Here is a 12603-nt window from a genome sequence, read left to right as displayed (position 1 = left end):
ATTATTATTTTTTAAAAACAACCTTTTATCTACTGGATCAATATTTACATGCTGTCCAGTCTTGAAATATACTAAATATTCTAAGCATAGTTTGTTCTTCTATTTACTTAATAACTCTTATCTTTAAAAACGCTTTCCATCAGTTACCTAGATAAGAAGCTAGGTGAATAGGTTTTGAATTTGTGTTAGATCCCCTTTTGAAAAAATGGTGTTATGCTGGAAATCCTCTAAACCTCCTATAAAGAGAAAAATAGCTACCAAACTTTTAGAAGACATAAATACCAAACTTTTAGAAGACATCTGAAGGCAGCTCTGTTTAGGGAAGCTTTTAATGTTTAATAGGTTATTGTATTTTAGTGTTTTGTTGGAAGCCACCCAGAGTGGCTGGGGAAACCCAGCCAGATGGGCGGGATATAAATAATAAATTATTATTATTATTATTATTACTACATGAAGACAAATGTTAGGAAGGTTTAGAATTAGCCCTACCTTTAAAGTAGGCACCTGACTAGGGTGTCATGAAAAGCTAGTAAATATATTGCTATTTTATTTCTACTCTAGAGTCACTTGTGGTGTTTTTTGCCTTAACTACCAAACAAAACTTTGAACTTGAATAATTTAGAGGAGGAGCCCCATTTGGTGCTCTGCTTCAGGAAGTAAAATGTACTGGGTTGGCCTTCATAGTACTGTATTGCATATTTTTGTTGGAAGCGCAGCAGCTTTTGAGTTCCTTAACAACTCATGAGTATATTACTATCTGGATCATCAAGCTGTTGTTGTTTTGTTGTTATTTATTAAATTTGTATGCCGCCCTATACTCACAGGTCTCAGGCAGTTCACAGGCTAAAATCATGATATAAAAACACAAAACACATAATCAAAATATAAACAAAAACAACTCCCAACACATTTTAAAAGGACATTGGATGTGAATCAGCCCAAGTCCTGGTTAAAGAGGAACTTTTTGCCTGGCACCTAAAGGTGTATAGTGAGGGCGCCAGGTGAACTTCCCTGGGGAGAGCATTCCACAGACAAGGAGCCATTGCAGAGAAGGCCCATTCTCATGTTGCCACTCTCCAGACCTCTCGTGCAGGCAGCACATGAAGTAGGGCCTCAGAAGGTGATCTCAGGGCCTGGGTAGGTTCATATGGAAATAGGTGGTCCTTGAGGTATTGCAGTCCTGAGCCGTTTAAAGCTTCATAGGTCAAAACCTTTTCAACTGGATTTTGTTAGTTAGCATCTCTTGTTACCTCTATTTGACTTAATTCCTGCCTCAGCCACACCTCAACTAACTGTTGTAGGTAGAATACCTGGCTTTCAGAGGAATGCCTATGACCTAAGCCAGGCTTCCTCAAACTCGGTCCTCCAGATGTTTTTGGCCTACAACTCCCATGATCCCTAGCTAGCAGGACCAGTGGTCAAGGATGATGGGAATTGTAGTCTCAAAACATCTTGAGGGCTGAGTTTGAGGAAGCCTGACCTAAGCACATCACTTGCAACATAGGCCAATTACATCTGATACTAATGAAAATTATTCAAAGCCAACTCCTCCAACCTGGATTGGTGAGACAGAAGTCATAACTCAGTGCATCTATAATGCAGTTTCCTTGCTTCTGGTACTACGTGACCATCTTTAAATGGGGGGAAATCTCTTCCATATCACAACAGTTATAAGTGGACCAAAGTTATGGATATACATAGTGGTAAAATTCTGCTTTCAGCAGTCACAGTTTATTCCTCTTTAACACTTGAACTGAGAAAAGGGTGAAATAAGAGACAAGGAAGAAGCAGCAGAAGAAAAAAGATGGTTGCTGTATATCTTAAGTAATTTATTCATTTTATTTTTACAGCTCTGGCCTCCGACTGATTTTGGATTCCTACGTGCAAGTCCCAACAGTCACAGAATTTGGAATGACTAAGTGACTTAGGCAGTGTCATCTATGCTGACTTCTTTACTAATTTTTAAAAGGCTAGTAATGTATTTTGATATAAAATAAACAAGAACCTCAAGACGTTCCTTGTAGATGTAAGGGTTGTAATACTGGGAAATAATGTTGCTTCAGATATATAACAATTTTCATTTATCCCATTTATAAATCCTTCTGACGGTTTTACGGAGTTCTGCCTTCTTTCATTATGGTTCTCATAACATGCAAGTGTTTCCCCTCAGAACCACACATATAGGAACTAGTAGGAGTCCTGAAGCCAAGGGTTTCCTATAGTTTTAAACAGACGGTTGTTAAGTAACATGGCATATACTAGAAAGTTTATCAAATTTTTCTAAAAAGGGCAATACAATTTCACAGGCATAACATTTTTCAAAAGCTGGGAATAAGCAAGTGCCAGCCTATTAGGAACTTCTTTGCAAGTGTTCTTTAAAGAGTGGGATTAGTATGCTCTGGGGGCTGGATTGAACTAATCCACCACACTAGCAAGAAGCTAGCATAAGCACTCCTACTAGCAGAGCATGGCTTTCCACTTCTCTTTCCTCTGTGCACCCCACGCCACCCCCAAATCCACTCTGGAGGGCTGAGAGAATCCCAAAACGGCACCCAGGGGGAGGAGATGGGGGATTGTTCCATATGTCAAACAGAAATGCTTCCGTAAATTGTGAGTCGACTGTACTGCATATTGTACTGGATTGGTTTTGAAATGGCAGAATGTATGCTTTCAGAAGCCCACTTTCCAGTTTAAGATCAGTATTCCAAGTCCTGTTCATCTTGGGTACAGGATGCATTATCCTCAGAAAGGAGTAATCATGATACCAGAATAGGAGGATAACATTAAATGGTGCTCACTCGTGCAAGCAGAAGAAATGTAGTGTTTAAATCTCATACACTAAGATATGGACAATTCAAATTAAAAGACATTTGGAGCATAATTTGCATGGATTTTAAAAAAGGAATCTCTGATGCAGAAAGAAAACTTGTTTGTACTGACGTTCTTAACAGTTATTGTGCATTTTTCTACTATGGGATTTACTGACATATTGTCCATTAGTTGCCTAACACAATACATCTTTTGTGTTTCCCATATCCTTTGCGGAGTCATCGAAGAATCTCTATAAGTAATGAACAAGTATCACAGCATACTAGTGAAACCTCTTCAGCTTCTTTTTGGGAGACAGTGTATTTTCCACCACATCGACATATGAGAGAATAACAGTGATCATCTGTTGAAACAATACACAGAAACAGTAATGAGTTCCATTGCAGTTTTGAATGCTACCCAAAAGCTACTTACAAAGTGTGTATGTCAGCTTACATCTCAAGAGTTACCATAAATGTATAGTAAACTATTTTTGCAACTGAATTACATTGTAGTAGGAAATGCTTAATGTGAAAAATTCATCCATGTGGTAGGATTTTAATAAGAATGTTAAATTATACTTTTACAAAAGAAAGCAAGACAAACCCTTATTACTGGACTAGTTCTTAAAAGCTACAATATCTAAATAGTTTCTTACAATGCTGAGAACTACTGAAATTTAATGGACCTAACTCAGTCATGCTCATTATTTTCAATGGGCCTACTCTGAGTATGCTATATATAATGTTCTATATTTGTATGTCATTCTGTTGTATTTTTTAAATTATCATGGAACAGCTTTGCTGACCCAGGTCAGAAGAGGGATGAGATTTAAGTTTCCTCGCAAATCTCTGTAGGAGCTTCAGAGAAGAAAACCATAGTAAAACAATTGTATATGTAGGCTTCAATGCATTAATGACTTAACCATTATTTTCAGTTGTCTTCTTGCATCTGCTTGCATGATTATAACCCCTTCAGCATTCAGCAAAAAGCAGCTCCTCTAAATTTCATACTACTAACCAAAAAAATTGCCTAGCAACTAAAACTTCACACCAAGCCATGCATATGCAAAGCTATGTGTCATTAGAAAATGTCATTGAAAACTAAATGCCTAGTATCGTAATGCATTTCTGTAAGTCTATGATGTGTGTGGTACAATAGAGGCTTCCTTATCACAAAAGCACCATCAGAAACAGGCAATCAAAATAATGAAGGGAAACTTCTGGATTTTTAGGTTTAGAAAAATATAGCTGAAGGTTGTATGGCAGTGGTTTTTTAAACTGAATGAGAGAAACATTCCTCCTCTCCTAACCCTAGAACTAAGGGTTACTCAATGAAACTGATTGCCATAAGATTCAGGACAGAAGTACTTCACACAATACATAATATATGGAATTACTGCCATAAGGTATGAGAACCATTGGCATCTATACCTTTAAAAGGAGCTTAGACAATATCATGGTTGATATGGCTGATTGATCAATTGAACCTCCAGGGACAGAGACTGTCTCTGAATACCCATTCTCAAGGATGCAGCCAGCAGTGAAGGACTGTGGTCTTCATGCCCTGCTTCTGGGCTTCTCCACAGCACATGGTTGACCGCTCTTGGAAACAGGTTAGACTAGATCAGCGGTTCTCAACCTGTGGTTCCCCATATGTTGTTGGACTACAACTCCCATCATCCCTGAGCTCTGGCCTTGCTAGCTAGGGGTGATGGGAGTTGTAGTTCAACAACATCAGGGGACCCATAGGTGGAGAAAGGATGGACTAAATGGATCCTTGGCCCGTCAGCAGGACTCTTCTTATTCCTACATTAACTATTCAGTTGACTTATCAACCAGTTTCACATGGTATCTTACTGAGATTCCAGGCCATATCTTCAAGTGACACCTGAGCATCCACAGGCCATCCTTGGGTTAATTCATCTTCTGAGAAAATAAAACAGGCATTCAGTTTGAATAGCGGGATGTGACACAAGAGGCTGCAAGTTCATAGTCATATAAACTTTATTATATTTGTTGCTTTTCACACAGAAGTCCAAAACAACTTACAGCATAAAGTTAATTCAAACCTTGTATAAAACAGTAATGAAACACAGTGCCTAAATACGTTCAATCAAGAACATTTATAAAAGGACATATTACAGCCTATGTGCTTCACTATTGGAAAGAACTGGTAAGCAGGCAAATCTCAAAAGTTGACTCCACCTCACTTCTTACAATAAATGAATGGAAGCAAGAGAGGACAGGAAAGACTTAAGCTCTTGCTTGGTAGGAAAAATGTCTTCATTGGACAGGACAGTAATTACAGAGTGCCCAAACGTTTTTAATATTTAAGTTACATCAGGGTTTGGGGTGGTTACTTGAGTCAAAAGTGTTAAAGCTTTCTTAAGGAATGGAACAAGGCCCTTTCAGCTTTCATCTGCTTCTCTACACACTCGTGTCCTTGAACATCAACAGGAAGTCACAAGTTCAAGCTCCTTGTGTTTTGTGCCTGCCTGATTTTAATTTTGAGCCAAACACAGAGCAGCAAACATTTATATTCATTACGCTGTACATGGCTGTACTGACAAATGCTGTGTAGAGCACTCTAGGATTTGAGTCTAAAAAAGATCAGGCAGCAGGTGATGAGAACATTTCTGCTCATGACAATTCGAGTGGTATAAGACAGCTTCCTATGTGCCTTTCAAATGTAAGAACGCCAGGGCTAGAAGCAAACATGCGGGTGGGGGGGGCATCAAAATGCACTAGAAATTCCTGTATAAGTTCTCTCCACAGGGCATAGTCAGTAATTTATGGTTGAGAATGTTGCTTCTTCTAACACAGCTTAATATCCAACCATTCATAAGATCTGCCCACTACATATAGATATTGAGAATTAAGTTTGCACCAACATATCCAAGGATGAATGAATGAACTTTATTACGGTCACAGACCAGGATTAAGAAAAGCATATAGATAAAATAGCAGTTGGGATTTTTGACTGATAATTGTTAGGGCAAATGAGGACAAGGAAACAGACATTAAAACATCCGAATAAAATAAAAGATTAAACACAGATAATGGATGGATAAAAAACTAATAATTAAAACAGATAAGAGCTAAAAACCAACAAAGTCACGCAGTTAAAACAACTGTAAGAGCATAAGAACTAAAAGACTCGCAGATAAAACAACTATAAGAGGCTGCAGAGTAGAAGCCTCTTAAATAGAGGACACTCACAACGTTAAAAACTGCTATGCAAATATGGTTAAAACAGACAATTAAAACAATATACAACACTAAATTTAGAAACAATGTACAACTGTCCCAGGGAGTTGACTCAGAATCATCCATGGAACCGTGTTTGGGGCTTTCCATGCCGGACTATTTTGAGTTGGGCGATGGTCTGCTCCTACAGATCTGTAGACAGAATCTGGCGACAATCCCGGTCATCTTCTGATCTTTGCCCAACAGCAAAAGGTCAAATTTTTGCTTTTGTGGGAGGTCGGCGAGCCTCACCAGTAGGGGATCCATGATCTTACTATGTGCCTCTTTATAAAAGGGACATCTAAAGAACAAGTGTTCTGGGCTTCCTATCTCTCCCAGTGGACAGGTGCAAAGTCTCTGAGCATACGGGACCCTTCTAAAGGCTCCATTCCATTCGGCGAGGGAAGAGCCGAGGATGAATTTCAATTAAGCCTCAATTTTTCCTCCTGAAAACGTGGTTGCACACCCCTTCTGGACCCTAGTAAAATGTACTCGTCCCACCCTCCATGTTTGGCTCCTAGGTCAATAAGTTTTATTTATTTATTTTTCTGAAACACCAGGTTCCATGGTTGATTGGGAACTCTCGGGTTCTGTGCAAGATGTATAATTCCTCAAGCTCTCAAATTTGAAATCCACCGATCTAGTCCTATACCCAGTGCCCAGTATGAAGCACATTAGCTACTTTCCCCCCTTTGCAAACCTGAATATAGATGCCTCTGTTATGAGAGAACTACAATACATGTACCTCTATACACTCTATAATTATTTTCAAACACAAGCAATTGGTATATGCTGTATTTTTCGCTCTATAAGATGCACCCGACCATAAGACACACCTAGTTTTTAGAGGAGGAAAACAAAAAAAAATTCTGAATCAAATGTTGTAATAAACTAAACTATTTAATAAACAACCGGTATATCAGAATCATATTATAACCATGTAAAGTGAACAGCAGTCAACAGTGGCATTAAGAACCACCATCACTGTCATTAACAAATGAAGAGAGACTAAGGTTTGAGCACTCTTCTAGTGTTCTGTAAACTCCAAGAATTCATCAGTGCTAGAGTCAGAATTTATGAAGCTCAGTTGCTCACAATCACAGAAATCACTTTCTTCGCTATCTTCATATAAAATACCATCTTCATTTCCATCCAAAGCATTGCTAATGCCACATTTTTTGAATGACCGGACAACAATTTCCTCCTTCACCGAGTGCCATGATGTTTTCACCCATTCACAAACTTGTGTGATAGTGGGCCTCCTCATTTGTCCAGTAGGTATCAGATCATGATTACCAGCAGCCATCCATTTGTTCCACTCTTCTTGCATAAAGACCTTAAATGGCTTGTTGATGGAAACGTCGAGAGGTTGCAACTGGCTGGTAAGACCTCCAGGAATTACAGCTAGATGAGTCTTCACTTCTTTAAAGCACTTTTTTGTAGTTTCGCTAATATGTGCTCTAAACTGGTCAAGAACTAATAAGGCAGGTTTTTTCAAAAGCCCTCCAGGACGTTTGGACCACACTTGTTCAACCCATACTCTCATTCCATTTTCGTCCATCCATCCTTTCTCATGAACATGTACAACAATTCCACTTGGAATCACTTCTTTTGGAAATGTTTTCCTTTTGAAAATTAACATGGGTGGCAATTTGGTGCCATCTGCACAGCAAGACAACACAACCGTGTAATGGGTTTTCTCATGTCTGGAGGTTTTCATGGTGATAGCCTGGGCACCTTTCAGATCAACAGTCCTATAAGATGGCACATCAAAGGTTAGCGGGACTTTATCCATATTCCCAATCTGGCCAATTTCAAACCCATTTCTCTTCCTAGCATCAATTACAAATTTATGAAAAGATAGAATCTTAGATTCATATTGTTTTGGCATTTTTTGTGCAATTCTAGTTTTGGTGCGCATGGCAAGGCCACATCGCCTCATAAATCTGTAGCACCATGATGGTGATCCAGTAAAATCGTGAATGCCTTCCTCTACAGCAATGCGTTTGGCTTCATATATTATCATTTTTGTAGAGACAGTGAAGCCATTATTCCGGTGATTTGTGATCCATTCTTTCATGGCCACATCCAACTGTGGCCACTTTGCAGCATTTCCACGAAAAGTGTGCTTGCTTTTATCTGCTTTTTGCAGCTGATCCTCCTGTTTCCTCCAATCTCTTATCATTTTTTCAGTTGGTGGTGGCCCAAAATGTCTCTCCGCTGCTCTGTTTCCATGTTCCTTAGCATATTTTACTACCTCTAGTTTAAAGGGAATCTTATATGCCAGTCTTTTCTGCTTTATCATCCTTATCAGAATGGGGAGGTTTTCTGCAAGAAAATACAGTGATGAAGGAACTGTCAGTAATGTATGGTATCTCCAATGTTTACCACTGAGCGCTGACCATACCTTTAACGAATGGCATCATAGTAAACATAGCCAACCTACAGTCTGTAAAAAACAACAACCCGGTATAACCCTAAAATTTTATTGATAATAATAATAATAATAATAATAATAATAATAATAATAATAATAATAATTTATACCACGCCCATCTGGCTGGGCTTCCCCAGCATATTATAGCATATGCATCATTTTGCTTTCTTGAGTTGTCCTAGGCATAGCAGCCAACTCCTAGAGGCCTAGGTGCCTTCGCTCCCCCCCCCATTTAATATTTGAGGGAGTCGTCCCCCCCCCATGTTGATGGGCATTGCCATTCATATAGTGTGCGTGCACTTTGTCTTGAGATCGCAGTTCTCAACCTGCGGGTCCCCAGATGTTGTTGGACTACAACTCCCATCATCCCTTGACTCCTATCTTCCCTGAGCTCTGGCCTTGCTACCTAGGGGCGATGGGAATTGTAGTTCAACAACATCTGGGGACCCACAGGTTGAGAAAGGCTGAATTGCGGTATGTGAGGTGGGGCTTACCTGGCCCCCCCAATATTTTATTCAAGTTGGAAGAGGGAGGGAGGGAAGGAAGGAAGGAAGGCAGGAAGGGAGAGGGAGAGGGAGAGGGAGAGCTCACATCTGTGCATGCCTGTGGCGGGCAGCTGCCTTGCCTCACCAGAACCGGAGCAAAAAGAGGAGGAGATGCTGGGGCAGGAGCCATGTAAGTGGCTCTCCCTTTGCTCCTCCCACCACGCTGTAAAGCCAGCAAGAACTGCAGCCATGCTCTGCGCGGCTCTTGCTTTAAAGGCAGAGCTGCGCAGAGCGTGTCAGTGGCAGCGGCTCTTGCTGGCTTTGCTCCATAAGACGCACAGACATTTCCCCTTACTTTTTAGGAGGAAAAAAGTGTGTCTTGTGGAGCGAAAAATACGGTATATACATGTGGCAATATCCAAGATTGGCACACTTTTAGCTGCAACTCCCTACTATTTAAAAATTGCTGCCTCAAGACTAATGAAGAATGGGCTTCTTTCAGAAGTATGAACCATAGTTCACCTGTCATGTTTGTCCATATCCCCACGTGCCTTAAGTAGTAGGTATATTTCTGATCATATACAACTTCTGTATACAGTGGTACCTTGGGTTAAGAACTTAATTTGTTCTGGAGGTCCGTTCTTAACCTGAAACTGTTCTTAACCTGAGGTACCACTTTAGCTAATGGGCCTCCCTGCTGCCTCCACCATGTGATTTCTGTTCTCATCCTGAAGCAAAGTTCTTAACCCGAGGTACTATTTCTGGGTTAGTGGAGTTGTATCCTGAAGCATCTGTAACCCGAGGTACCACTGTATATTGATCTATTCTCTCCCAGCTTTTTGCCTTTACCCTTTACAGATTAATAAACAAAGCTAGGAGAAAATAGTAACAGCTAGGTCTGATGTCATATAGGTATACCTTGCAAAATGAGTAGACACAGTGTAACAGGGTGGTAAGCGATTTATCAGATTTATCAGTTAACAGCTTCAGCCCCTACTGGATCAAGTACACCGGGCATAGGCAAACTCTGCCCTCCAGATGCTTTGGGACTACAACTCCCAACATCCCTAGCTAACAGGATCAGTGGTCAGGGATGATGGGAATTGTAGTCTCAAAACATCTGGAGGGCAGAGTTTGCCTTTGCCTGAACTACACTCTAGCAAAATGATGTAAACTTGGAAAGAAACAAAATAACGGAACAGTTTGTTCCATTTGCCTTGCTTAGGATACCACTATACAGCTAGTTCTGTGCATGGTCACAGCTATGCATACTTTGGAATATTAGAGTTCCTTATTTTCCCCAACACTTTTTTTTAAAAATGGGGAATTTGCACCAGTCCAATGGCCACAATCTCTCATAGTCAGTCTTGGGGCTGTATGGTAGTGGTGGCCAGGGCCAAAGCCAAAAATGGCTAATGCAACACATGTGGCTACTTTCCATGTACAGTAAGCTAAATCCCTGCCATGCAAGTCAGATTTCTGCACACACAGCTATCCGTTCAAGCAAGCAAGAGGCAGTATCTCAGTTCATTGACATATTCCAAGTAAGCAAAGGCACTCAATGAGGGTACAGATCAAGGATGGTGAGGGGTGTGGCCTAGGATGATAGAAAGACCTGGAGGACCTCATTTGACCCATGGAAAGGATGCTACCCACCCTTGATTTAGAACTAATATAGATACTTAAAATCACATTGGTGCTATATAATATTTTGATCACAGTTGTGCTTTGGTATACAATGTTCTATGAGCAAATGAATACTAATTCACGATACCCAGTTTATCATCTCAGATTACTGGTTACAGAGAATACAGGAAAGGAGCTAAGTCAAATCTAAAATGAATGCCAATCTGTGAAGAAAGCAGCTCTCAACTAGTAATCTGAATTTGATAGTACCATGCTAAACTGCAAAAACGTAGGGACTCATACTGTAACTTGGCAATTGTGGTCCACATTCTGTCAGGAGTAGTATGCATGCATTTGTTACAAACTGTTTTAGAACAAAGGTTATCCTGATGTTCCTCATTTTGGTGCAACCAGTCTGCTACCATAGTAGTTAACTATGAATAATGTATTGGTAGTGAAATTAAACACTTATTTTAACTGCCCTCATGTATTGGTGAAAAAAATCTAATTAGCACTTTAATATTAAAGCATGATTTCCCCCCCATGCAATTCATTAATTAGCGGCCGATTATCCAGTATCAAGTTGGCCTGTGGTCTCTGCCTCCTTTTTGCAACATTAAATTGTGATTCTAATTTTACCTGAAATCTACACTATAGATCTCCAGGGAATGAGTTTCATCTAAATTAATCTTAATGAAGGCAATTAAAACAAATCAGACAAGTTAGATATAATTACTGGATCAATAAAACCTCTTTGACCTAACCTATTCTGAACACCTCCAGTACATTAAATAGATATATATTAAAACAAAGTTAACCCACTTACATCTAAGACTGAAATAGTAATAAATGAGAATGAGGGGGGAGGAAGCTTTATCTTCTCTTATCAACTTAATCCATCTTGGCAATTATGCTGATGCTCCAAATCACTAGAAGAAATGCTACAGTAGATGGAACCAGTCAAAAATACTAATAAGAGTTTTCCGTCTTCAGTTCCTTTTATCTTTTCTATCTAATTTCATGGATTACACACTCTGTTGTTCTTTGCCAATATATATGTAATAAGACTTAGATTTATTTTAATGTCACTTATGGAATTTGGGCAATAATGTATCACAACTGAACCAACCACTGTATATTCCAGGAAATTTGAAGTCTATCACTCATAGACCATAGCAAAGCCTTGTTCTATCTCCAACACAACTCAAATCTGTGTGCTTGAGGGCTCAGTATGCCAGGCTGTTACAATGGATGAGAGACCTTTGAGAACCTCCCATATGTCCTTTCTGCCTTCTCTTTGCAGGAGAAGTTGGAGAACAAGAACAAAGCTATGGAAATCCACAGAATGTAAAAAGTGGATCCATATGAACATTTACCAAGGGTTCACCATATGCATGTTACCACTTGGATGGCACTGGTGAAGCTGTGTAGTAAATTGGTAATTTGTACAATGGGTTATACAGTGGTACCTCGGGTTACAGGTGCTTCAGGTTACAGACTCCACTAACCCAGAAATAGTACCTCAGGTTAAGAACTTTGCTTCAGGGTGAGAACAGAAATTGTGCGGCAGTGCGGTGGCAGCAGGAGGCCCCATTAGCTAAAGTGGTGCTTCAGGTTAAGAATGTTTCAGGTTAAGAACGGACCTCCAGAACGAATTAAGTTCTTAACCCAAGGTACCACTGTATCTAAAAATTTCTATTTCTAAATAAATATTGTTTTTATATTGTGTGTCCTTAGATGTCTCTCTGAATTTTAAGTAATACTACATAGTGAGTGGATATGCAGTTCTTTACTGATTCAGTGAGGAGGGCGCATCAGACACTGCCAAAAGGGAAGCCCCCCTGTGTTTTATCAGGGTTGAGTGCTAAAATTATGGGGGACTCCATTTTAGCAGGAGACTCTGGTATAATCAGGTTTGCATGGAATCCTGCTGACCTGAGCACAATTTAAGTCCTATTCATCAGTAGATGAGAAAGGTTGAACTCTGCTCACTTGGGAT

The 12603-nt window shown here is 39.8% G+C and overlaps 2 protein-coding genes across 9 annotated transcripts in view; one reads left to right on the top strand and one right to left on the bottom strand.

The window, feature by feature from the left end:
- The window catches only part of IMMP1L (inner mitochondrial membrane peptidase subunit 1), a 34003-nt gene extending 31893 nt beyond the window's left edge, over positions 1-2110 (top strand). For all 5 annotated transcript variants that reach the window (XM_081166963.1, XM_081166960.1, XM_081166962.1 and 2 more), the window contains one exon: positions 1851-2110. In XM_081166963.1, the coding sequence (XP_081023089.1) occupies positions 1851-1919 (69 nt within the window). In that variant the 3' untranslated portion in view covers positions 1920-2110. The remainder of the gene's footprint in view (positions 1-1850) is intronic.
- DNAJC24 (DnaJ heat shock protein family (Hsp40) member C24) overlaps positions 1815-12603 on the bottom strand; it is a 42769-nt gene continuing 31980 nt past the window's right edge. For all 4 annotated transcript variants that reach the window (XM_081167012.1, XM_081167014.1, XM_081167011.1 and 1 more), the window contains 2 exons: positions 4668-4736; positions 1815-3172 (listed from right to left, as the gene is read on the bottom strand). In XM_081167012.1, the coding sequence (XP_081023138.1) occupies positions 3048-3172; positions 4668-4736 (194 nt within the window). In that variant the 3' untranslated portion in view covers positions 1815-3047. The remainder of the gene's footprint in view (positions 3173-4667; positions 4737-12603) is intronic.

Source organism: Podarcis bocagei (genome assembly GCF_964188305.1).
Source record: "Podarcis bocagei genome assembly, chromosome: 1".
NCBI classification, from domain to species: Eukaryota; Metazoa; Chordata; class Lepidosauria; order Squamata; family Lacertidae; genus Podarcis; species Podarcis bocagei.
The sequence above is the reverse complement of the archived record's forward strand: the minus strand, read 5'-3'. Positions and strand labels throughout refer to the sequence as shown.